Source organism: Mastigoproctus giganteus, chromosome 7, assembly GCF_048544385.1.
Source record: "Mastigoproctus giganteus isolate SK-2022 chromosome 7, ASM4854438v1, whole genome shotgun sequence".
Classification (NCBI taxonomy): Eukaryota; Metazoa; Arthropoda; class Arachnida; order Uropygi; family Thelyphonidae; genus Mastigoproctus; species Mastigoproctus giganteus.
The window spans coordinates 146732123-146758699 of NC_143581.1; the positions used below are offsets into that span (position 1 = coordinate 146732123).

The 26577-nt window shown below is 35.7% G+C and overlaps 1 protein-coding gene across 10 annotated transcripts in view; it reads left to right on the top strand.

Annotated features, from left to right (window-relative positions):
- Sema1a (semaphorin 1a) overlaps positions 1-26577 on the top strand; it is a 699485-nt gene that overhangs the window by 435858 nt on the left and 237050 nt on the right. For all 10 annotated transcript variants that reach the window (XM_090377935.1, XM_090377936.1, XM_090377934.1 and 7 more), the window contains 3 exons: positions 150-254; positions 7242-7330; positions 25007-25148. In XM_090377935.1, coding sequence (XP_090234061.1) covers positions 150-254; positions 7242-7330; positions 25007-25148 — 336 coding nt within the window. The remainder of the gene's footprint in view (positions 1-149; positions 255-7241; positions 7331-25006; positions 25149-26577) is intronic.

Consider the following 26577-nt stretch of genomic DNA (forward strand, 5'->3'; position numbering starts at 1 on the left):
AAAGATTGTTTTTTTCAAGTCAAATATTCTTGCCAAGAGTAATTTTTATAAATTGCAGTTAATTTATAAATAGTATTGAAGTTTAATATTATTACTATCTTTTTATTCATACTGAAGTGGGTTAATTTAAAGCTGTGAATTCTTTACAGATGAAGATCTTTATGTGGCAACGGTAGCACAGTTTACTGGAGCAGATCCTCTTATTTATAGAAAACCTCTTAGGACAGAACAGTTTAACTGGCAACATTTAAATGGTAAGTGCAAAAAAATATTTCTATTAAAGTGGCTCACCTGATAAAGTAAAACTCAATTAAGAAAAATATATACATACAATGATATCCATGGTTAAGAAAATTAAGTAGAACTCAATCTTAATTACTTTGTGAGTTACAATATTTGTCAAAGGAAGAACACTTGTTAAATTTTTCTATGTTTTTATGTAGAGCACTTTATTGTGTAGGAAAATAATTTGGCATATCACGAACAATGGTGTGGTTTACAACAGTGGTTCTCAACCTTTTTGGCCAAGGTACCCCCTGGAAATTTGGCAAGGTCCTCAGGTATTCCTTTAGATCAGTGGTTCCCAAACTACTGAGATCTATGGACCCTTTCAAAAATCAAAAGTTTGCGGACCTGTGTGTGTGTGTGTGTGTGTGTGTGTGTGTGTGTGTGTGTGTGTGTGTGTGTGTGTGTGTGAACACTGGGTTTTCTGAAAAGGAAGTTCAAAGTTTTATGTTTGAAACAACTCAACTTTATTCTTATTTTTACATAAATATATAGTTGAATAAGAAGTTTACCTCAGTACGATATGTAGAACACTTCCATATAATACTCTTGAGAAATTAAAACGAAACAAAATCTTTCATTCCTGTGATCATGACATACGGTCAAAGCATTCTCAGCTTCAGGAAGGAAAATCATTTTGCAATTATTTTCGTTAAATTAATTTTTTACTTAATTTTAAATTGCGTTAAATTGTGTTCATTTGATTTTTAATTATTGTTAATTATTTCTTACTGTAATGTAAGATTTTCAATTTTTTAATTGTTTTGTTTTAATTTCTGGAGCGTATCATACGTGAATGTTTTAAGTATCATTTTGAGGTAAACTTCTTTTATTCTTTTACAAATATTTGATATCAACATAGAACGTATTGAGCATTATAGCTCTGCTTCACACTAATAAATATATAGTAACTATATTCATCAATTTGTTATACATACAACAAATAATTTGACTAGTTCCAGAGGGTCCGTTTTACAGACCCCCTGGAACTGGTCTACAGACTCCAGTTTGGGAAGTGCTGCTTTAGATTATTGTAGGCATAGAACAATAAGAAAGTGGTATTTTTCAGTTTTATGCATGTATGAACTGTATTATAGTAGAACAAAAAAAATAATCAGGTTTTAAAATTGTAACCTTAAAGAAAAAAAGTAACTATTATTAAGACTCCAAATTAAAAAAAAAAAGGATTACTCAGTTGAATCTAACAAGAGACTGCAACAGATTTTCAGTTATTTTTCTGAAATTAAGTGTCAAAGCTTGATAATTGATAGCAAATGTTTACTGAAACAGTCTGTTTTTGTTTTTTGGTTGTGTCAGAGTATTTGGCAAACCCACATTCACATAAGTCGTCACAAATGGTAAAAGTTTATGAACTGCTTTGTACTCTATATTAGGGAAAGAGTCCAACAAAATAGCCTAGAACAAAGACAGTGGAACAACTAAACTTTTCTTGGAGTGACATCTCACAAGAGATATCCATCAGTTCTTTTATGGATAGGACTGAGGATTTCTGGTTTTTCAAGAAAGGGTTAACTATCCACATGTAATTTTAATATCTGTATGGACAGGAAAATGTTCTTTCAAAGAGTGACAGCTGTGTGAGGTGGTCAATTATTGCTTTCTGAGTGATTCTGCAGAGATTTTTTCAAATCAAGACAAAGTATTGAAAGTATCCTGTTGTCCTGCTTCAGCTTTTTCTCCAAAGAATAATTTTATCTTTGAATGTAATAACTTTATCATTATCCATGAGAAGTGTTGTGTTTTTACCTTGAAGTAATATGTTCAGTGCGTTCAGCTCAAATATATTGGCAAGGTATGCAACCCATGTGAATTACAATCACTAGACAAAGTCAGTGAATCTCTGCAGTTTATCTTGTTTTTCTCGTGGCTTCAGCTCTACAATTAGCAAAAAACATCAATTTGAGAGTGTAATTCAGAGAATCTCATCAGCACTTTACCTCGACTCAGCCAATGTGCTTTAGTGTAATAAAAGTAATCAGTTGTAGTCACCACCTATTTTGTTGAAAATCTGATGGAAAAGTGGCTTGTATTTAAGCCACTACCATTTCACATAATTGACAAATTCTGTTAGTCTTAATTTTTCAGTTTTATAGGGATGTTTTCACATTAAAATTTTCCTTGTTTAGTACACCGTGACTATTTGAATGGGAAAGTTGTGCTACTGCCTTGATTCTCATAACAGTGCCTGAAATGGGACACTGCATTGCCTTGGCACTCTCAGTACAGACATCAGTACACTTCTTCCAGTCAAGTTCATGGGCACAAAAACAGCTAATTTTTTTAGGGTCCGTAGTCTAACGAAGGACCGTTATAATGTCACTCGGTTGTCTGTCTGTCAGTCTGTCACAACATTGTAGTTTCAATTGGTTGAGTGGTTCCATCTCTGGAACCACTCAACCAATTGACTTAATTTTTGAATGGGTTTGTATATGTGGGCCAACATAATGCTGTATTGATCGTTGTTAAAAATTGTCGAAGAAATGGGTGTGGGGTGTGTAAATTTGAGGGGAAAATGTTGTCGACAGCTTATAGCTTATTATATACAGTTGGAAAAGAGCTCAACACGTAGGTTTAAAATATAATTTAAAAATATTTTTAAAATGAAATATGGTGTCGTCCGACAGGAAAATGAGTAATTTTTGTGTCTACGCCTCTATTTCCATCGCTAATGGAGCTAAAAATTTATAAATCACATTAGCTATGCGTTATTTGATGCTTATCAAGGGAAAACTATTCCCATTGAAATCTATCATTTACTTGTGTTAAAATTTAAAAAAAAAAAAAAAAAATTTATTGCACTTCAATAGCACACTTCCTTCTAAGTAACTCCTTTTGGTGACAAATGTTGCTAAATAGTTAGTTAATAATTCTATAAAGGTCATAAATTGTGCGACAAGAAGTATTTTTTAACAATTTTCAAAGCTGGAGTTGTCTCAGCAAGGAGGTACTCAGAGCCAGTGTTGAGATTGCAGTGGTGGGAAGGCACATGTGGAGTCTTGCACGGCCCTCACCAGTTAGAAGTCTGAGTTGCTTCTCCCTCCCTTGTCATTCACAGCAAGTGGAAAGACTCAAATAGACAATGTTTTCATTAGTTCCTCAGTTTTAGGCCAAGCTGGGGTACTAGAAACTTTTTTTTTTTCAGTTACTATAAAGCTCTCTATTTGAGATACTACACTAACAACCATTTGTGACTATGGACCCTTCATCCTGAGTGCCCAGCATTCAGTAGTTGACCAATTTATCAAAAATATTGGGTCCTATTGTAATGTTTTCCAAACCATCACAGATAATGTCTTCGTACAGCTTACCATTTGTAAAAGAATAAGAGAAGCTTACCTCAATATGATACGTAGAAAACTTCCATATGACACTCTCCAGAAATTAAAATGAATTAAACATTAATGCAAAATGATTACAGTAAAAAATAAATTGAAAACAATTAAAATCAATTGAACACACTTAAAAAAGTTTAATGTAAATTTTAAAAATTTTTACAGCTCACCCATTATACAGGTATCAAACAAATACTAACAACATAGCTAGGCTGCTGACATCAGTGTTCTTATCAAGTTGCAAGGTAAAATAGCAAAAATAAGTGTACAGATAGTTCATTGAGAAGGTGGAGAGATCTCATGACTTCACTTCAGCACAGCCAGACAGTTTAGTTTTCTCAAAACAATAAATTCTAGGGAATCAGAAATAAAAATGCACAATAAAATCAGTAAAATTTCACAATTAGCTAATAAATATTTTACTGTAAATAAACTAAGCACACAAAAATGTGCTGCTTTGGATGCAATGCCTGAGGCACTCCTTTGTACTGCAGGTGTGCAGACTCCCTGGTTGAGCGCCATTGGTATAGAATATTAGTTCAGTAGTTAGAATTGGGTAGCTGTGACTGGAGAGTAATTTCAGAATTACTGATGTGATACTTCTAATTTCCTGTCAAATCTGATGATTGCAGTCTTGGTACAAAATCTAGTGAATGTAATGTAACTTAAATCCAAGAAAGATCATCACGTGAAGAGTGCCATGGTTAATCTTCAGTCTTCAGCTAATGATCAAAACTTTCAAACAAAGTAAGAATTCCTGTTTATGGTTATGTAATGAAATAACTACTGTAAGGTATATATTTCTTGAAATATACATTGTTAGGGATTCTGAACATGTTTAATGTGGAGAATGTGTCAATTGAGCTCTGCATACCTTTCTTGCAAAATTTTTCTTTATTTTTTTATTACATTCTCCAAATGTGTGGTATCATACACTGTTGATTGGTGGGGGAGGGAATCCCATTTTATAGATAAAAGGTATTTGTCATTTAAGCATTCATTGGTACTTGAGGCTTGTCACATTGTTTCAGATTTGATAGCTAGGGCTGCTACATCTGAGTCGACCACTAATAGAGTTGATATTCAGGTCCAATTTGAACTGGTCCGAATTTCAGCATAGCTTGTTTGTTCATCAACAAGCAGTAATTCTGCTTGCATCTTCTTGATGGTACATAAAATGAGGCATGGCATCCATATTACACAGAAATGGCTGACCCTGTGTATCAGCAGGCAATGATAGGTGGGATGACTTTCATCACCCAGTGCATATCACCACTTATTGGAGGACTTAAAGTAATGAAGACTGTATAGTCTGAAGAGCAAAGCTTTTTCCTTCTCCCCACCTCTTCTCATGCAGTATGAGTCATGTTATCCTTGGTTTCGGTGGATATCATGGTATGGTTCAAATTCCTTTCACTTCAGAAGTAGTTTTAAAACTTTTCATTGGGCAACTGCTAGTAGTACACTAGATGAAACATTTGTAACTCTAGGAGATAAATGAATCAGCTACTGTGTAAACTTGCTGCCTCTGCCCTTCCAGCGAGTAATTGGATGAATTCACAGTAATGTATATATGGGAGGCACTTAAGTCAGCTTTATGTTAAGGAGTGAGGCATATTCTTACTGTGTGTATACCACATCCAAAATTTTATTAATTCGTACATGTTCCCCTCAACTGTTAATGTCTGTACAATGAATAACGAATAGTCAATATAGAAATTTCTGTAAGAAATTAACTTAAACTCCCAAAAATTTCATTCATTATGCGGTATCAGTTCCAGTCTCAGTGATGTCCATTTCCATCTACAGTTCTCCCTAGTTCCACCTACTTTTTCTGAAAGAATCTCAATTGTTGGTTTGCTGCAACTACTACTCATACTCTGTGGTTCTAATTATTGCTTTGTGATTGTTTGTTTCAAAGGTAGTAAGTATCTGTTGTCTCTTTACAAAAAAACTCAATGTTTCCTTTTTTTATTTAAAACTCTTCTCTAGTCCAACTTTCCTAACAGTTAGGTAATTTTCTTTGATTTTTTAATGGTCCTTGTTGTCAAGATGTGGAGACTTGGATGATTAATGACCTTATTCAACTTGTTTATTTGTTTGCCACAGTATCATGCAATTCTAACTACATCCAACACTGGTGACCTCTTCCTCATACAGTTTGTGTTAGATCACAAATTTTTGATGGTGTCTTCGTCAGCTGAGTCTCTCTCTCTCTGGGCTATATTAGTGATGCTAAATAAGATGAGTGATCAGTGTGATTTCTACTACTGTTTTCCTTGGTTGGCTCACTGTTTTAAATCTTCTGGTTCTAATGTGACATTGGAAAATTCCTACAAGAATAATTTCACTGTTCAAACAGTGAAATTATTCTTGTAGGAATGAAACTTGTTTTTCATTCTATCCTAAAATCTCATCCTTCCTCTAAATTACTTTATCTATTGCTTTTCCAATAAAATGTGCTAAGGCTGTTCAAAAAAGGGTGTAGCATATTGCAGCTGGCTTCTACTCAGACCCCTAGTTGAATTTCTGTTAATGCTAAAGAATGTAACAGTTGTAAATCAGTTATTAATCAATCCAAACTATTTTGAACAGACTAAAATTGGAAAAATTGCTTCTTTACCAAATGGCAGTAGAGCTGCCTAGCCTCGCCTCTACCCATTGCTGTTGGCCACAACTTCTGCTCATCTATACTTACACCTCGGTTATAATGGATGGCTATGTTGCATCCTCAGTAAAGATCAAGCTGACTTATTAGCATACTACCTGGTCTACCCAATGCCTGTTTTGATCTCTTGAACAAGTTGTATGATAAAAAAGCTCCAGGTCCTGAAGTTAGTTCTCAAAACGTGAGATGCCTTTTTACGATTTCTCCAAACAGGCTCTCTTTAGATTTGGTTCTGGGTGTAGAGTATTTTACTCAGTGATTTCTTTGTGCTTTAAAGTGCTTATCTAAAGTGATGTAGGCATTTTTTTTTTTTTTTTTCTTCAAAGTGTTCCTTAAATTTTCTTTTATTCCAAATAGCTCTTTCCCTTCCTAAGAGAAGAGCCAGGAAAGGAAAGTCTCCTTTCTTATGATTTTTTTATATATACATATTAATCTTAATGGAAGAATACTGTGCTTGATCAAATATAAGCATCAATCATTCCACAGCATACTGATGTGTTCTTGAACTTAAGTTCCCAGAAGAGTGCCCACGTCAAACACCTTTGGATATGCAGTGATTTGCAAGTGATAACCCAGTTTTTATTGATGACATTAAATCAGTCAACCGTTGTGAATGTGATCCTTTTCCCTAATTTAATGTTAAATCATACAGCTCTGTGATCATTGTCAGTAATTAATATTTAATTTGTCATGTTTTTAGTATTATTTGTGTTTACCACCCAATGTATATTGCCACCCAACAAAAAGATGCAGACTTGCAGTTTGAATTGCTGTCTCCCTATGATATTTATGGATCAGATTAAACATATTGGACTTGTAGTTTAATTTCAGTTAGGATTTGTTTATATATCACAATTTGCCAAAAATATATGCAAATTAGAAAGTCTGCTGTTTTAAAATTTATTATTATTAATACTTTATTTAATTTTTTTCAGCACCCAACTTTGTTAGCTCAATCCACAGTGGAGAGTATGTATATTTTTTCTTCCGTGAAACTGCTGTAGAATACATTAATTGTGGAAAGGTGAGAAAACACAAATTGGGTTCATATACTTAGGTGTAGTGTTTCCTTTTCATAAAAAAACAAGTTTTAAACTAGATATGTTATTGTACATTACAAATGCTCCGGGTATCTGTTTTTGCCTTAAATTCTATTGAATGTCTAAAATTATAGTTTTCAGATGTTAGCATCAATTCACTGGTTTGTAGTTATGAGGAAGGTACAGGGAATACACATTTTGAATTATTTTCTCTCAAAAAATTAGTCTTTCTTACACTTATATATAAAGCCTATGAAAAATGTCAAGATTAATAAAAAAATATGCTTGTTAGTATGTTCTTTTTCAGGGAAAATTACTGTAATAAGATATTTGAAAGACCTTAGTGTCTGATTACATTCATAGTAGTTATACTGTAGCACAATGCAAGTTTGAGGATATGCATTTAAAACAAATTAAGTCATTAGACCAGAATAACATTTTGCAAAAGTGGTATTCTAATAGATAGACCTAGTCAGTTTGTAGTCTTCTATTGAAGAGAAATTTGCAGACAGTAATGCTGAAATATTGTGTATTTATAGATACACAGTATTGCAGTATTAATGATTCCTGTCAAAGGATGAATTATCTGGTTGGTTTTCTGTTTGGAATTGCAATCTATGCGTGCGATAGAGTTGCCTTCGATTCATTAGAGGCCAATTCATACCATAGATATTTATACCATAGATATCAGAATATCATAGATATTCATACCATAGATATCAGAAAACCTTCTGATTAAAAATCAGAAGGTTTTCTCTCCCTTATTTGTAGGTTAAAAAAAAACTATTTATCAAGATGTTTTCTTGTTGATATTTGCTGAAATTTTTGAATTTGATGTTAAAATTGGACTAAATATTACCATTTAGATTGTACAATCTTTAAATTTAAAATTATATAAATTGGTTGCTTTTTTCTTCAATGAGGAAACTTTTTCTTTGTTCTTGGGTTTGTCATTAGTGCACTTCTGAAGCCCCCATAAACCAGTTTGATATGTCTGGGAAGCAAACAACATTTTAGTGTGAGAAGAGCTGACTGCACTCATACAGTCAGCTAGTAGTTCTACACAGCTGAATTTGCATATTGAAAGAGTGAACATCAGATAACCATTGTTTGTGACCCTTCCCCACTCCTAATAAAATTGATTGACATTCATTTGAGAAGTCTTTTTAGACCAAACTGAGAAGAAGAAAATGTTTTCATTGAGAAAAAGCACTTGATTAGGCAAAATTTAAATTTAGAAATCAAAATCTATGGTAATATTATTTGGATCTTAAATATACTTTTAGTATAACATTTGGAAATTAACATCAAATTAAAAATTTCAGACATGCATTCAGATATGTCATATTTGTTGACATTTTCTCAATGATTATACAGCAAATTACTGACTGGTGCTTAAAACATTGCACTCTTTCTCTACTATACAGGGCCATTTTTCTCTCCATCATAACATACTGTGCTGGAGTCTAGTTTCTGCGAACCACTCTGACAAAGAATCAACGGAAACTGATTACTATATAGCACAGTATCCTTCTAGCTACTACATGTGCTTGCTGCACAGTCCTGCCCTTCAGATCCTGGCAGGCATTCTTTCTTCCCTTGGATCTGGAGGTCATTTTATGGGGGTCTGCATTACTGCCTCTCTAAAGGAATCCCTGCATCCGTCCTGAACATCACCATTGACCCAGTCAAAAAGTCAAACAGGAATGAGAAAGAATAGCAAACCAACTTATCCAAATCTGGCAAAACAGATGGACAGAGACAACCAAAAAATTTTTTACCAAATGTTTCCCAGCTCTATTCCAAACCTCATCCATGGTTTAATCTGGGTCTGTATGCTACATTCCTTATTACGGGCCATGGTTTGATCAACGACAAACTTTCCTCAATGGGTATGGTACAGGATCCTTGCTGCACATGCAGGCTCAGTGAAACTTGGGAGCACCTCTTCTGTCCTGTCCGCTCTACGAAGACATAAGATTGGTCTTCTTTACCAGAATCCAGCAAATGCCGTGAGGTTATGAGCAGAACCTTGTTAATGAAAAGCAGCATTATTGTGCCTTCTCTGTTTGCCCAGGACCTATTCGCTAAAAGAAAACATTTGCAGACCCAAGATTGCGACAACTCTGAACCTCCCCTATAAAAGAACAAAGGAAACCACTGACTTGAAATCATATACCTCTTCAAGTAATTAGCACCCTCATACATTTTCTCAGGATGAGACTATAATTGGCTTGCAGAGATAAGAATCTCTTAAAAAGAAAAACCTGGATTTTACAAACCTGGATTACATACTCCTACCCCTACTTGCATCTCCATGGACATTGACCCTTCTATTTTCATTACTTTTTATTTTATTATTTTTTTTATTGAAATTTATTTTATTTTTTCCTTTTTTTTTTTTTATATATGTCCAGGAAGCTCAGGCAAACCTGGCAGAGATAAACCAGAGAATAATGGGCCTCCTGGCTACCTCCTAGTGGAGTGTTCTGGCAATGAGGGGTCCCACCAGGGCCCTGTGGCCGAATGCCAGGACATACTATAACCCAATATAGTACTACACATTCAACACACAACACTCTTTTTATTCTGGCATTTACAGTTGTACTGTATTTCTTCAGAGCGTACATACGGCGTGGTTGTGGAAAACCACAGGTGGTACCTGACCCTAACACTATGCACACTATTCCATTTTATCCCACGTTATCACAAGGCATTTCCAGAATCTTATGGAGCTACATCTGCACCGTACGAACACACGGCAAAAAATTGCAGTCCATCCCCTCTAAAATCACCGATTCCATCTCTGAAGTGGATTGGGATCATTTAATGAATACCCTGCTGGGACTGTGGCGCTAGCTATATCGGTGAACCTGTCCATCAATTGGAAGACCAACCTAGGGACCACAACATTGCCGTCACTAGAGCCAGCTTTGCCCATAGCAATAGCTGTGCACCTTTGGCAGGACAGACACTAATCACACCCAACAATGCTAAAATCATAGGCTTTTCACATAATTTCAAGATCTGTGGATTCCAAGATCTGCCATTGGTTAGAATTGCCACACATCAGCACCACTGAAATTGCAATCAACGGAGACAGTGGCACCCATATACACCTGAACTTTGAGCCTCTCCTCCTTTGCGAGGTCGGCAGTCGCCATCACTGTCATCTACCTCAACCATTTCTTATCCCCCCCCCCACTGCTCTCTGGCACTTTTTCATCACCCTTCACACACAATCACCACCCCCTCCTGTGACCCCCACAAGCTTATGTACTTGAAAGTCAACCCATGCACATAAAACCACAGCTCTTCAGTGCTCAGTCAGTTGATAAAGGCTGCACAGAGTAGCCAAAAGCTGCTATGTCTGTGTTCTGTGCTTGTGCTAAATTTATTGTTATATCTTGATGTTTGTATTAAATTTATTGTTATATCTTGAATGTCTGTGCCTAGTGTCAGTTAATTTTTTAATTCAACTGTGTACTCACTCTCTAAATTTTACTTGAATGGACGATTGTACCTGTGGACGATTCCCAGTGTGAATCATGATTTCATTGTTGGTATAATCACAGTCTATACAAACAATCGCTCATGCACCATAAAAACAAAATCAAATTGAGTCACTAAAGAAATAAGTGCTTGCCCTAGAAACAAATGTAACTTGGAGCTCATTGGGGATTGAAGTATCTCCTGACCTCCCAAGTGATGCTCCCTCAATTCAGTTCCCAGAAAAGAATAGTTGAGTAGAGACTGCTGTGATCAAAGGTGATATAGTTTTATTGAGAGACTATTGTCAGGGAAATGGGTATTTTTTTTTTTGTACTAAAGATAGGTGATCCATCCAGAACCAGTGTCTGTTTGTCAGGAGCAACAATTATGTTACCAACAGATTGTCAGATTTTAAGGGAGGAAAAGAGAGAATTATTATTCATGTGGAGACTAATGATATTTAAACATACATGACCTGACTATATGCTGAGAAAATAGACATTTGCTGAAAAAATGCCATGAGTTAGGCCAGAACATGTCTGCAATTCTGCCCTGTAACGATGGGAGGGACTATGCTGTGGATTAACTCGAGACTTTTTAATACTCATGATTTAAATTGCTATTGTTTAAGAAGTATTATATAATAAATGCAGAGTTTTTACTATGCAGACGGAATCTGCAAGGCTCTAGGGAGGACATTTTTATCAGCATGGCCCACATTTATATGTAGAAATCTGTTTTGTAGAATGGTGTTTGTTCATTTGAACAAAGGTAGAACAAAGATTTTTGTTGGTATAATTGAGGATACCCTAAGGGTTCAGCAAAACTTGCAGTTAGTGCAGAGAAGAGTTATTTAGATTTGCATTTATCTGATGATATGGATCAAAGTAATACTTTCATCCACCTCATGAATTCTTGTTTGTTTCCACAACAGCCAATGTTGATAAGATGGTCTGAGGGTAGCAATGTTTCAAATGAGAGAGAAGGTAAAGCTTGGGATACAAACCTAAATAACTTAAAGGGATGGTTGGGGTAATCAACTATAGAAGATTACTTAGTCTCAACTGTGTCTACAGTAATTTCAAGAGTGTTAATAAAATGGCTGAATTTGAACTCTCAGTTAGGACAACTAGCGCTGTTATAATAGGGCTAACAGAAACGTGGTGCCACCCAGACATTGGTGATGACAAGTTCCACTGCAGTACGTGTAATGTATTTAGGAAGGTAGCAGGAGTGGAGGGGTCATGCTTCTTATCAAAAGCAGCCTGAGTGCAAAAAGAGCTTTGGCTGAGTCACAAGTTACATCTTCCAGCATAGAATCTGTGTGATGTGAATTACTTCAAAGAGTTATAGATGGAATGGACAAGCCAGCGTGAATGTTTTCTTATGGGTGAATTTAATCTGCCCCATATTGATTGGAATAAGTGGGAGGGAAACTAACGATGGGGAAAAATTTTAAGTAAACCGCATGGTTATTATTTGTACGAGTATGTTAGAGAATAGGGGTAAGAATATTCTTGACCTCATCATTACTAATGAATCAGATGACATCACAGGGCTTAAAGTACAGGAACTGTTGTCAGGAAATGATTGTGCAATTATCAGTTGGAAGATGAAGAAAGTGGTTGCAGTAGTTAAAGGTAAAGGCACACCTTTTAACTTCAAAAGATGGGATTTGGACAGTTTAAGGTGCTATATGACATCTTTGAACTTGGCAGATTGCGAGGGATGGCAAATACATTTGAATTATGGAATACTTTTAAAGCAATAATCACAGAAACCATGAATGGTACATACCTGTCATAGTTTCCTATGTTACCATTCATGGTAAAAACCATGAGTGGTACATAGGATACAAAATATTACACCAACCAACAATAGTAATAGTAGTTTGGATTGCCAATGGGTTTGAGCCTGAGTGGCTTAATGTCAGAGATCTGTCTCTCAACAATTGGGCATATACATTTGACACCTTTTCGACCCTGTATCACATACTATGGGAAGTATTTAAATGATGTTCTAGTTATTACTGATAGTAGCACTATCCAAGACATTTTACATTTGTTTAATAATATTCATTCTAGACTCAAATTTACATTGGAAAGGGAGAATACAGATATACAGTCATTAAACTTTCTAAATTTCATCCTTACTTGGGACTCGAATAAAATACAATTTAGCATCTATCGAAAACCAACAAACACCGGTATGCTTCTACATTATAATAGCTATCACCTGTTCACCTACAAAAGATAGATCTTTAATCAATTTCTAAATGCCTATAAATATTCAACAACGGAATCTGCTTTGGGCTCAGAAATACAAATACAGTCGAACTTCCCTATAACGAATTCGATAAATCCAGCGAAAAAATTTGTTATAGAGAAATTTCATTATACAGAGAATATCTTTTTTATTAGAAATTGTTATCTAATTAGAAAATGAAAACAAATGTACATTTATTTTTAATGTATTTTATTTCAAAAACATTACTTAAATTACGTTTACACAATTTTCACCGTTAAGTATCACAAATTTAAAAAGTCTAATTTTCTTTTGCACAGCACAAGTAAATCTCTGATTCTCAGAGAAAACCTCACATTTGTTCAGAGCATTAAAAACATTATCAGGAACATTTTCACAAAACTGCAGATCTATACGATCCGTTTTAAAAGCGTTAATCATTTCTTCGCGACTTGGCTTTTCTGTGGGTTGTTCTAATGCGTCTTCAGTGTCATCATTAATTTATTTGTGATAATGGTCGTGTCTAACACTGTTCAGCAGTATTTCATCTTCATTTGGATGTTCTACTGTAGTCAGATCTTGATCTACATAAACATAACTATCCAGTGTTATTTCATTTTCGATGTTTCCGGACGATTCTAATAATGTCCAAAAGTTTTTCAGTTGTGAAAGGGTCAGTTCATCTTGTTCGTTCAGTTGTTGTTCGACTTCTGTATTCAATGCAAATCCTGCTTTCGGTGACATTGTTTGTCCAAACTTTTGCCAGTTCAGAGATGCAATCTCTAAGGTTAATTGTAACCTCCAAGTTTCTATTTTCTGATAACGCATTGACAATCTTCATTATTTTCTTTCGATAATGAAATTTAATTTTTAATAATGCCTTGGTCCACTGGCTGGAGTTTTGATGTTACGTGTGGTGGTAAAAACAACAACAGCAGCATGTTCGAGAGGCAACCAGAGATCTGGTTATCAGCAGTGATCATTCGTGTATTAAGAATTTGCAGATAAAGGAACCACTAGGTGGCAGTGATCACAGTGTACTGATGTGGGATTTACTTAAAGATTTAATTACCAATTAGGGGTAAAGGAAAGGGTTTTTGCTTCTGTAAAGGTGAGTACAGTGGTCTCAGAGATTTTTAAATTCTGAACAGTGGGATCAACTGACGATGTTACTAACAGTAAATTCTTAGTGGGAAGCATTCAAGGAATTAATCATGGATGCTACTAAAAGTTCCATACATAATAAGAAATATTGTTCAAGGTTTAGGCTTAAATGGTTATCAAATGAACTAATGAGAATTGTAACAGAGAAGAAAAATGCGTGGGATGCATATAAATTATCAAGCAACTCAGAAGCCTATGGCAGATATAAGCTAGTCCGTAATCAGGTCACAAAGGAGGTTAGGCAGGTGAAGGCAGATTATGAGAAATCCTTGGCAAAAGATTCTAAGAAAAACAGCAAGGATTTCTTTACTTATATAAACTCTAAAAGGAAGGGGGTGAATCTGATTGGTCCACTTGACATCGATGGTTTGACTGTTGATGATCCTGCTCAGATAGCAAACAAACTGAATGAGTATTTTGCATCTACATTCACACATGAGGAATTATTAAGGTTTGAAAATGGCAGAAGGTTATCAAATTGTAGCAGGATACTTAATGATTTTGTAATAATTGAGAGCAACGTGGAGGAGAAATTGAAGTTAAACATAAGAAAAGCACCTGGGGTGGATGGGATCTATCCAGTTATATTAAAGGAGGTGGCAGAGCAACTAAGCAAACCCTTAGCCATAATTATGAGAGCATCCTTGGACCTGGGAGGTTCCCACAGACTGGAGATGTGCAAATGTATCCCCAATTCACAAAGGGGGGATTGAAGGGTGACGTGTAATTACCGACCAGTTAGTTTAACTTCTGTTCCAGGTAAAATAATGGAGTCACTGGTTAAAGATGCATTGCAGGATCATCTAGACAGGAATGCAGCAATAATTCAGACACAGCATGGGTTTGTTAAGGGAAAATCTTGTCTGACAAATTTGATTGGTTATTATGATGTGGTTATCGGCGCCTCCGTAGCCAGGCGGGAAGGAGCAGCAGTGTGTAGCACACACTTGATTAGAACGGGGTTAGAGTCCATGACCGCCAAATACGAAGGATGCAGAAAGGTCAGGAAATGACCACCGCATATTCCCGGAGCAATATGGCCATAGTTGCTAATGCTCCTAAAAACCAAATAACAAACAAACAAAACAAACATGATGTGGTTACAAAGGAACTGGATGCAAAAAATAATTCTGATATCATATATTCGGATTTCAGGAAAGCTTTTGACACTGTTGCGCATTGAAGACTATTGTACAAATTGGAGCAGAATGGTATTAAGGGTAAGTTGCTACAATGGATAAAAGGATGGTTAAGTGGGAGAAGACAGAGGGTGGTTATCAATGGGTGCTGCTCTTTGTGGACTAATGTTATTAGTGGAGTCCCACAGGGTTCAGTGTTGGGTCCACTGTTTTGTATATTTATCAATGATATTGATGAAGGTATATATCAGGCTTGGTGTTGAAGTTTGTTGATGATACAAAGGTTGGCAGGGTTGTTAATGACAGTAATGGCAGTGTGCTGCTGCAACAGGATCTAGATAATTTGGGCAGATGGGCTAAGAAGTGGCAACTGAAGTTTAACCTTGACAAATGCAAAGTACTGCATATGGGTAAAAGTAACCCCAGAGAAATGTACCAACTGTGTGGTACTACACTTAAGGTGGTAGAAAATGAAAAAGACCTGGGAGTAATTGTGCAGTCAGATATGAAGTTTTCTGAGCAATGCAGACAGGCTGCCTGGGCAGGTCATGGGGTTTTGTCAATGATATATAGGAATTTTGCTAGCAGGGAAAAGGAGGTAATTATCCCTCTGTATAAGGCAATGGTCAGGCCATGCCTTGAGTACTGCGTACAGGTCTGGAGACCTCATTTTAGGAAGGATGTAGATTTACCTGAGCGTGTACAGAGAAGGGCAACAAGATTGGTGAGGGGAATGAAGGGATCCTCTTACCAAGAGAGGCTTAAGTTCTGCAAATTGCAGTGGCTGGAGACAAGGCACCTGCATGGTGATCTGACTGAGGTGTATAAGGCCTTGAATGGGTTGAGCACGCTGAATTGTGATGAGATCCTTCCACTTGTTCAGATTACGAACCTAAGGGGGCATAAATTCAAATTAAGAAAAGACAGATGTAGAAGAGATGTGTGGAAATTTGCCTTTAGCCAGCGGGTGGTTAATTGCTGGAAAAACTTCCATCTGTTGCTGTGGAAGTTGAAGAATTGAATAAATTTAAGGAGGAAATGGACAGGCATTTGGAGGGAATGGTATGATATATTTTTTTTTTTTTTTTTTTTTTAGCTGATGCTACATAAGCTCATATACTTGCCTTCTTGCATCACATGCCACTACTACTGCTACTACAACCTTGCACTTTTAATTTGGCAGAAATACTGGCAGGATGTGCCGGACAGTTATCAGTTACCAACACGATTTTTCTTTTATACGCTTGTCTAGTTTTAATATCCATTCTTCAAAAATATCACTCGTAATCCATTCTTTTTTATTGGAGGTGTAGTCAACTTCCAAAGATTTTGTGCCTCTAAAACATCTTGGGATTTTGATATTCCGATCACTAAAAGTCTTAATTTTTAACTTCCTGTCATATTTGCTCCAACTAGCTCAGTGATTCTTTCTTTGCTTTTTCTGCCAAAACATTTATCATCCTTAAAATCAAGTGTTCTATTCAGTAAACATTTAAAAAATAAACCCATTTTGTCAGCATTAAAGACTTGCTCACGCTCATATTCTTCCAAAATCTTCAAGGTATTGTTCCTCCAACTGTTGCAATCTTCTTCGCTCACATGAACACTTTCTCTACAAATAAGAGGTGCTTAAGTTCTGCAAATTGCAGTGACTGGAGACTAAGCACCTGCATGGTGATCTGATTGAGGTGTATAAGGCCTTGAATGGATTGAGCACGCTGAATTCTGATGGGATCCTTCCACTTGTTCACATTACGAACCTAAGGGGGCATAAATTCAAATTAAGAAAAGACAGATGTAGAATAGATGTGCGGAAATTTGCCTTTAGCCAGCGGGTGGTTAATTGCTGGAAAAACTTCCATTTGTTCGACGTGTTTTTCTCTGAATATTTGTTTAAATCAATATGAAGCCTCAGTTCGTGCTTCTCATCCAGCAGCATCAGAATTAGCCTTTCATGCCTTTAACGAAAAACACTTTATTTAACGAGGCCAAAATACTTAATGTCCAACGTTAATTATACGCGACTATTTATTGCAGAAACTGTAGAAATTAAATTACACAAGAATTCTGTTAATGTTCGTCGCGGCCATATTTGATCTTTGATGCGTGGACCTTTACGCACATGCGTGAAGACAAATAATCATTAAGTTTCATGTTCAACCCTATCGGTAATTTTCATTCCTGTGATCACGACATATGGTCAAAGCATTGTCAGCTTCAGGAAGGAAAATCGTTTTGAATATTTTCGTTAGATTCTTTTTAATTGCGTTAAATTGATTTTTAATTATTTGTTGCTCTAAATAAGTTTGATTTTTTTTTTTTTTTTTTTTTTTTCTGGAAAGTATCATACAGAAGTGTTCTACATACTATATTGAGGTAAACTCTTCTTATTATTTTACAAATATTAATATCAACGTAGAACGTATTGGGCATTACAGCTCTGATTCGTACTATATACCTTTTTAAAAAAAATATTGCATGAGGAGGATGCTGAAATGGAAGAGTGCAGAGCTGGCTAGTCAAATTGAAGAAAAAGATAGCATGGGACAGTTAAAAGTGATATGAAGTACTGAAGCCTACAACATGTATAAGTTGATCGCTAATAGTACCACACAATAAGTTCACGGAATCCAAATCTATGTATGAGAAAGCATTGCCCAAGAGGGCAAAGAATGGTGACTTTTTTTTTTTTATGTATATGACTACAACAAAGAAGAAAGCTAATCAGATTAGACCTTTGTGCACTTGGTGTGGGAAAGCCTTAGATGACTTGCGGATATTGCTGATGAATTGAATAGGTACTCTGCATCAGTTTTTACGGATGAAAGACCCTTCATGCTGAGAAGAGGTTTTGCAGGTGAGACTGAGCCATGTGAAATTAGTGATCTTGTAATTACAGATTGTTTATTAGAAGAACTTTTCAGTATAAAGGCAAGTAAGGCTCATGGAGTTGATGGCATATACCCCGTAGTTTTGAGAGAGTGTGCAAGGGAGTGTATTGAACATTGAGGTTAATTATGAGGGCCTGATTAACTTCAGTGGAGGAGGAAATGGATCTGGGAGTTAGTTTGGCAGATTGGAAGTTTTGTAAACAGGCAGTCAGGAAAGTGCATGGTGTCCTATCGATGATTTATTGAACGTTATCCTGTAGAGATAGGGAGGTCATAATCCCACTCTATAAGGAAATTGTAAGACCGCATTTGGAATATTGTGTTCAACTATGGGATACCTCATCTGCAAAAAAGACATTGAGCTTCTTAAAAGGGTCGATAGATGTGCAACTCAAATGGTGAGATCAGCAGGACAACAGTATGTGGAAGACTCTGATTATGTGAGCCCCAGAGTTTGGCAACTAGGCATCTCTGAGGTGACGTGATTGAGATTTATAAGGCTCTGAGAAGAATTAGTAAAATGAATGAAGGTAGAATTCTCACTGTTACATAGAATTCCAGAACTAGAGTTTATAAATTCAAATTACAAGGCTTGAGGTGTAGATTAGATTGTTGGAAGTTTTCTTTTAGAGTTGTTGATTGCTGGAACGAGTTGCCATTACTTGTAGTTGAGGCTGATAGAGTAAGTATGCAGGCTAGCTGGATAGGTAATTATGTTGAGGATGGAGGCATATAATTTTTCTTATCTACTTGGGTTTTTTGTTTTTTTTTGATAGTGCAGCAACAGCCTGTGGCTTCCTTTCACTATATGGTGAATACCATTACCATTCCCCTACTGTTTTTAATATATATATATAAAGGATATTGAGGCAGAAATTTCAAGTTTGATGTCAGTGTGCTGATGATACAAAGGTTCACATGGTGATTAATGACATTAATCCGGGTATTCTACTGCAAGCAATGCCAACTTTTTTTGTGCAGCAAGTGACATTACGTTGGTATTGCATTGTGGGCCACCTTAGACTGGATCAAGAAACTGCCAGAATCAGTACCCCACACTGATCTGCCTGCCACAAAAAGAATGATGATACATGCAAAAAACATTCCCATAGATGGTAATCTTTTAAAAGCTAAGGCTAAATTACTTGTGCATCGAATGAATATTGAAGAATCTAAAAGTTCAGATGAATAGTTCCAGAAATTTAAGACTTGTCATGGCTTGTCTTTCATAAAAGTGTTGGCGTAAGTGCAGCTGTGGAACTCGATGCTACAAAGGAGTGGAAGGAAAATCATTTAAAATATGTTTTGATGACTTAAATGCTGATGAAGCTGTACTTTTTTTTTTTTTTAATTGTTACCAGATACACTTACATTTAAAAGCAAGTATTATAATGGTGGAAAAAAGCCAAACAATGGATTACCATTCTCCTAGCAGCAAACATGTCTAGTATCGGATGGATGGATCAGTCATGGATTGCGGGATTAGCATTAGTAGAGGCATATGATGCAAGAAAACAAGCTTATGCAGCATCAACCAAAAAAAAAAAGCTCCCATTTCATCCCTCCATTCATTCCAAACGCCTGTCCAGCTCAGCCTTAAATTTATTTAGGCTATCAACTTCCACAACAAAAGATGGAAGTCTGTTCCACCAATCAACTACCTGCTGGCTAAAGGCCAATTTCTGCACATCTATTCTACAACTGTCTTTCCTCAATTTGAATCTATGCCCCCTCAAGTTCTTAATCTGAGGAAGAATCCCATCAGCATTCAGCTTGCTCATCCCATTCAAGGCCTTATACACCTCGATCAGATCACTTTGCAGGTGCCTACTCTCCAGGTGCTGTAATTTGTAGAACTTAAGTCTTTCTTGGTAAGAGCATCCGTTCGTTCCCCTCACCGATCTTGTTGCTCTTCTTTGTACTCATTCTAGCAACTCTACATCCTTCCTAAAATGAGGCCTCCAGACCTGTACACAGTACTCGAGGTGTAGCCTGGCCATTGCCTTGTATAATGGGATAATCACCTCCCTGTCCCTGCTAGCATATATCATTGACAAGACTCCATGACCTGCCTTGGCAGCCCATCTGCACTGCTCATAGAGCTAATAGATCCAGGCATGGCTCCTCATGCCAGGGATGGACACCAGGTGGTAATTGCCCAATGGACTATCACCTGGTGGCAGAGTAGCCTGTTTGACTTATAACACATTACACACACTTACACTAACAGGCCATTATGAGAATATGTTATATGATAAATTGGTGGAGATGGGTGTATGTCCAGGTGCCACCCTTCGACAGTTAAATACATACATACATACATCTGCACTGCTCAGCGAACTTCATATTTGACTGCACAATTACCCCCAGGTCTTTTTCACTTTCTACTTCCCTGAGTGTAGTACCAAACAGTTGGTATGTTACTCTTGGATTATTGCTACCCATATGCAGTAATTTGCATTTGTCAATGTTAAACTTCAGTTGGCACCTCTCAGCCCATTTTCCCAACTTATCTAGATTGTTGGAGTATCATACTGTCTTTACTGTCGTTAACAACCCTGCCAACCTTTGTATCATCTGAAAACTTGGACATTAAACCTGATATACTGTCATCGCTTCATCAATATCATTGATAAATATACAAAACAACAATGGGCCGAACACCGAACCCTGGCGAACTCCACTAATAACATTTGTCCACAGAGAGCAGTGTCCATTGATTACCACTCTCTGTCATCTTCCACTTAACCATCCCTTTATCCATTGTTGCAACTTACCCTTAATGCCATACCTCTCCAATTTGTACAGCAGTGTGCAACAGTATCAAAAGCTTTCCTGAAATCCAAGTATATGATATCAGATTTATATTTGGCATTCAGTTCCTTTGAGACCACATCATAGTATCCAATCAAATTGGTCAGACAAGATCTCCCTTTAAAAAACCCATGCTGTGTCTTATTACTGCAGTTTTGTCTAGATGATCCTGCAATGCTTCTTTAACCAGTGATTCCATTATTTTCTCCCAGAACACAAGTTAAACTAATAGGTCTGTGTCACATTTTGAACCTCCTTTGTGAATTGGTGATACATTTGCACACCTCCAGTCCATGGGCACCTCCCCTGAGTATAAGGAAGCTCTCATAATTATGGCTAAGGGTTTGCTTACTTCCTTTGCTGCCTTCTTTAATATAACTGGATTGATCCCATCCACCCCAGGTGCCTTCCTTATGTTTAACTTCAACAATTTCTCCTCCACTTTGCTCTCAGTTATTACACAATCACTTAGCTCCTGGTTAGTGTTTTATAAACTTCTGGCACTCCCCTCATTGAATAACTCCTCATGTGTGAATGTAGATGCAAAATACTCATTCAGTTTATCAGCTAGCTACCTGAGCATGATCATCAATAGTCAACCCTAGGATGAGTCAGAAGAATAGAAAAATTTTGCTCTTTGTGGTTAACTGCAACCCTCATTGTCAAGTAAATGACCTACATGCAATCACTGTTCAGTACCTACCACTAAATACGACATCAGCCATTTGACCAAGGTCAAATTATGCAATGTGTGAAGTTTCACATGCTTCTTCCTCTATTAATTGCAAAGAATAGTCCGATAATAGGGAAGAAATATGCAAGCACATATGTCATCACCTGAACTTACAGGAAAACCTAAGCTTCAAAGATTACACAGAAGCTGATGCAGATGTTGAATGTTTAAGGATATGCATGAATGAAGAGGAACTCATAGAAGTAATGGAATCTTCTTGTATTTGTAGCGAAGATGAGCAACCTGCTGTGGTTGAACATTTTTTAATGAAAGATGCACATCAAAGATTAAAACTTGTCTTTTTTTTTTTTAACTGGAGCCTAATTGCAAAATTGGAATAACTGCTATTGTGCACCTTCGTAATTCTCTTTTAGAACATGCTGTACTATTGAAACAGCATGTTTGACAAATTATTTTAATGTATGAAATGATTCTTGGTAGGTTTTGATAGGTATATAGTGAAATTTACAATTCAATTGTAACTTTACTGCACTCAACAATCAATGTAAAGTTTCCAATCATAATTTCCTTGTTTAATATTATAGTACAGATTATAAATAAGATTATAATATATTGTAATCTTCTTGATAATAATATATAGATTATAATATATTGTAATCTAATCCGCAACAAGCTTTTTACTTGTTTTGTTGGTGATTTTATGAACAATCAATATAACGACCATTTTTCTCATTCCTTGGAGGGTCGTTTTATAGAGCTTCAACTGTATTATTTCTTCAACCAGTGACTCCATTCACTTCTCTTGAACAGAAGTGAACTAACAAGTCTGTAACTGCTCATGTCTCCCTCTGATTCCCTTTTAAATGGTGATACATTTGCACATGTGTAGTCCACAGGGACCTCCCCTAAATCTAAGGGTACTCTCATAATTAAAGCTCTTTTGCTGTCTCCCTTAATATAATTGGATAGATCCCATCCATACCAAATGGCATTTTTACATTTAGCTTCAACAGTTTCTCTTCCAATTTGACTTTATGTGAATACCACTAGTTAGTGCATCTCTAAAAGTCAGACTGGCACATCTGAGTCCTCCACGATACCATGGACATGTTTGTAATCAGGGCTTTAAATCACTCTAATCAAGCGATTTAAAACTGGACACTTCGTAATGTAATAATTATCTTGATAGTATGTGTTTGAGAAGAATTGATATATAATTTTTAAAATTTTTTTTCTGTAAATTAAGATAAAAGCAGAATTAAAAATCATCACAACAGCTAGTAGATATTTTTATAAGCATGTACATATGGAGATATCATGTGGAATAACTTAAGCATATATGAAAAAAATATTTAAAAATTTTAAAATACATTAAGAAAATCTTTAAAAATATCTTTGAAAAATTAATGAATTTCAGAGCCAGATTTGCTTCTCTACTACTTTCCCCTGCTTGACTGAATTTCCACAATCACGTGCATTATATATGTGAATCAGATCGCAAATAAAAGTAGTTAATAAATCTGCAAATGAAATCTATAATATTGTACATTGAAGTAATTATGAAGGTTTACTATTTTATTGTTTCATTACTGTAGAGAATAATGACGACTGTGTATTGAATTGAAGTTCAAATGTGTTTGGATATTGTCACATCGGCAGCCCATTAGTGATTGCTGTATTTGGCATGCCTAGCTGAGCACTGGAGGCTCCTTAGCCAGGTGGGCAGGAGCAGCAGTGCGCAGCACACACTTCTTAATTAGACTGGGGTTCAAGCCCGTGACCACCAAATACGGTGGATGTGGAAAGGTCAGGGAATGACCACCACATATCCCCAGAGCAATATGGCCTTAGTTGCTAATGCTCCTAAAAACCAAATAACAGCTGAACACTAGCACTAAAAAAAAAAAAGTGGCAAGAAAAAATTAAGAATTCCACTTGCAAGTTCTGCTATGTTGAATATTAAGTCAGTTAACAACAGTAAAACAATGGTTGATCATACAACATTCACTAAAACCCTGTAATTCAAATTGTTATTCACTAGAAAATTATAATGTACTTAACAATAAAAGACTTCAGACTGAAACAGTGACATGTAAGATATGAAACCAAAAATAAATTATTGCTAAGTATCTATGTTCCTCGAAGTAATTTTTTGACTGGTGGCATTCATTTTTATTACCTACTTTTCAACTCACAAGAAAATCAGTTGAGTAGATCAATGTCAAAAATACACTAAAGAATGTTAAAATTCATATTCGTCATGTCATTTTATCTATTATTAATTTTAATTTTCTGAATGTTATGTGCCGTCATGGCTATCACTAGGTTAATACTTGCCAGCAATAATAGATAATGAACCTTTGTGCATGACCAATGAAAAATCCCATTTACTGTTTAAAAAAAAAAAAGTTACAAAATTGTTCTTATTTGATATTCAGATATTTTTAGCAAATTTAATTTTGGAATTTTTTTGATTCACCATGGTGAAGTAAATACAATATTGAAATCATTTATATAAGTAATCTTATGGTGTTGGATAAACTACTGAAAATACTCTCCAGTTTATTTTGGTATTTATCGTGATTGGTGGGTGTTAAACAAAAAAAAATTGTAGAAAAGCAGGTTGGCTCCTTGCTTTTCATTTAATTTTAACAATTGACATGCACCATTTAAACTCTTCCTGGTTTGTTTCCAGTTAAATAAGAAAATTGTTGTCGGTAATAAGTCTTAGAACTGATATCACAAATTGAGAATAAGATTCACAAATTAAGTATTGTAAAATAATAAGAGAAGTTTACCTCAATGTTAGTATGAACCAGAGCATTACAGCTCTGGTTCATACTAACAAATTAAGTATGTAGCAGGAGATAGGGGAAAAAAATCTAGTCAAAATTTGAATGTTTGCTGATTCTCAGAGTGCTGTCATAATATGTAATTGTTTATTCCTTGTACCACATAATTTTATTAACACCTCACAACATATCTGAAAGATTCTGAGGAATTTATAGTTAACTCATAAGTTGTAAAAACTTACTTTTTACAACTTAAAAAAAATAGTTAACTCTTAGTAAGTTGTAAAAATCTAAAATAAAAAAAAAAAAATTCTTGAGAAAAATGGTAACACTGAATATAATTTCCTGTCCATTAGATATAGCTTTGATAAGTTTGATAAATACATGAACTCATTATTTAGGATTCAAACTTTTATATTATATTTTCTAGACTGTTTATTCTAGAGTTGCTAGAGTGTGTACAAAAGACAAAGGTGGGCCTCACAAATTCCGCAACCGATGGACATCGTTCCTGAAAGCTCGTCTTAATTGCTCTGTTGGAGGAGAATTCCCATTTTACTTTAATGAAATTCGTAAGTCCTTTCCTTTTAGAATAAATAAAACTGAGTATTATCTAAGAGGCTGAAATTTCAAAGTACTATTAATACACTGTTTGAAAAAATAAACAAAATATGTAGAAAATTAGAAGTGGGGCAAAATTTAATATGGTGGTGTACCCTAAAATAATGATAAAAGGAAGATACAGTGAGAAACTTCGGACTGGTACAAGGGACATTTATAGAGGTATAAGAGTTACCAAAAAAGTCACGTTACAGAAGTTGATACAAGATGCTCAAAAATATGATCACATGATATCAGTATGGTGTATGATCCCTTCCAACTGCTAAACAGACCTGACAATGGTGAACTGTGTTTGATATAAGGTCGTTTAAGATTTTGTGGAAACAAATCCCATTCTTCCACCAGTACAGACCTTAGCTCACCAAATGGCCAAGGAGTTGGCTGTCAGTGTGCAATGCAATGCCCAAGGGCATCCCACACATGTTCAATTGGATTTAAGTCTGACGATTTTTCTGACCACATCAGTCATTGGGTACCTTCTGTTTCAAGATATCATTTCAAGACATTCCACTTGTACTTTTCATGAACAACTTGTTCCACAAGTTGTTCATGAAAATAAAGTTTGGGCCTATCACAAATTTAAATAAATACACTAACCGTTTTGATTAAAATAGTTTAATACTGTAAAAATATAAAATGTAAATATAATAAAATGTACCAAGTGATACAGTGGATAATGTAAAATAATATTTACAAAACTGATTTACTATAAAATAAAATGAAATTTATTATGAAAATGTTAAAATACAATAAAATACGAAAATTAAAAGCGATAAAAGAATGATTGTAGCTTTCTGGGGCATCTGCCTCCTTTCTCAACAACAATGCTACTTGGGCAACACATCCTTTAGTATCGGGTTCACGGCACCCGTGGCTGACCAGGCGCATGTTCAGTATTACTTTCACATGCACCAGAACCGGAAGTGGCTCGAGAATGTGGAAATGTGAAGCGCTCATATCTTGCAAGGACTACAGCTTCCAAGATGGGGTGGAGCCGAACATCCCTATTCATGCTACTGTTTTCGGACGAGCCAATCCACAATCTGTTAAATCATCAAGATGATTTAACAGATTTCAGATCTGTCTTAAAGCATTTTTATTATGTCCTGTGGGGGGAAAAAACCCAATTAATCCAGTTAATTACAGATCAGATTGCTTTAACACAACCCATGCCGAAGAAAAACCTATGGATGTGGCACAGCTTGGTTTGTGTTCCAGTCTGCAGTTAATTGTCCTTCAGTAGAGGCTTCCGTGTCATATACTACCAGAGCTGAATACATTTTCATATAAATGACACTTCATTACAAGCGATGTGCATGTATAAGTTGGCATGATGCCTCTGATGCATTTCACAATGTTTAAAACTATGTTGTGGAGTTG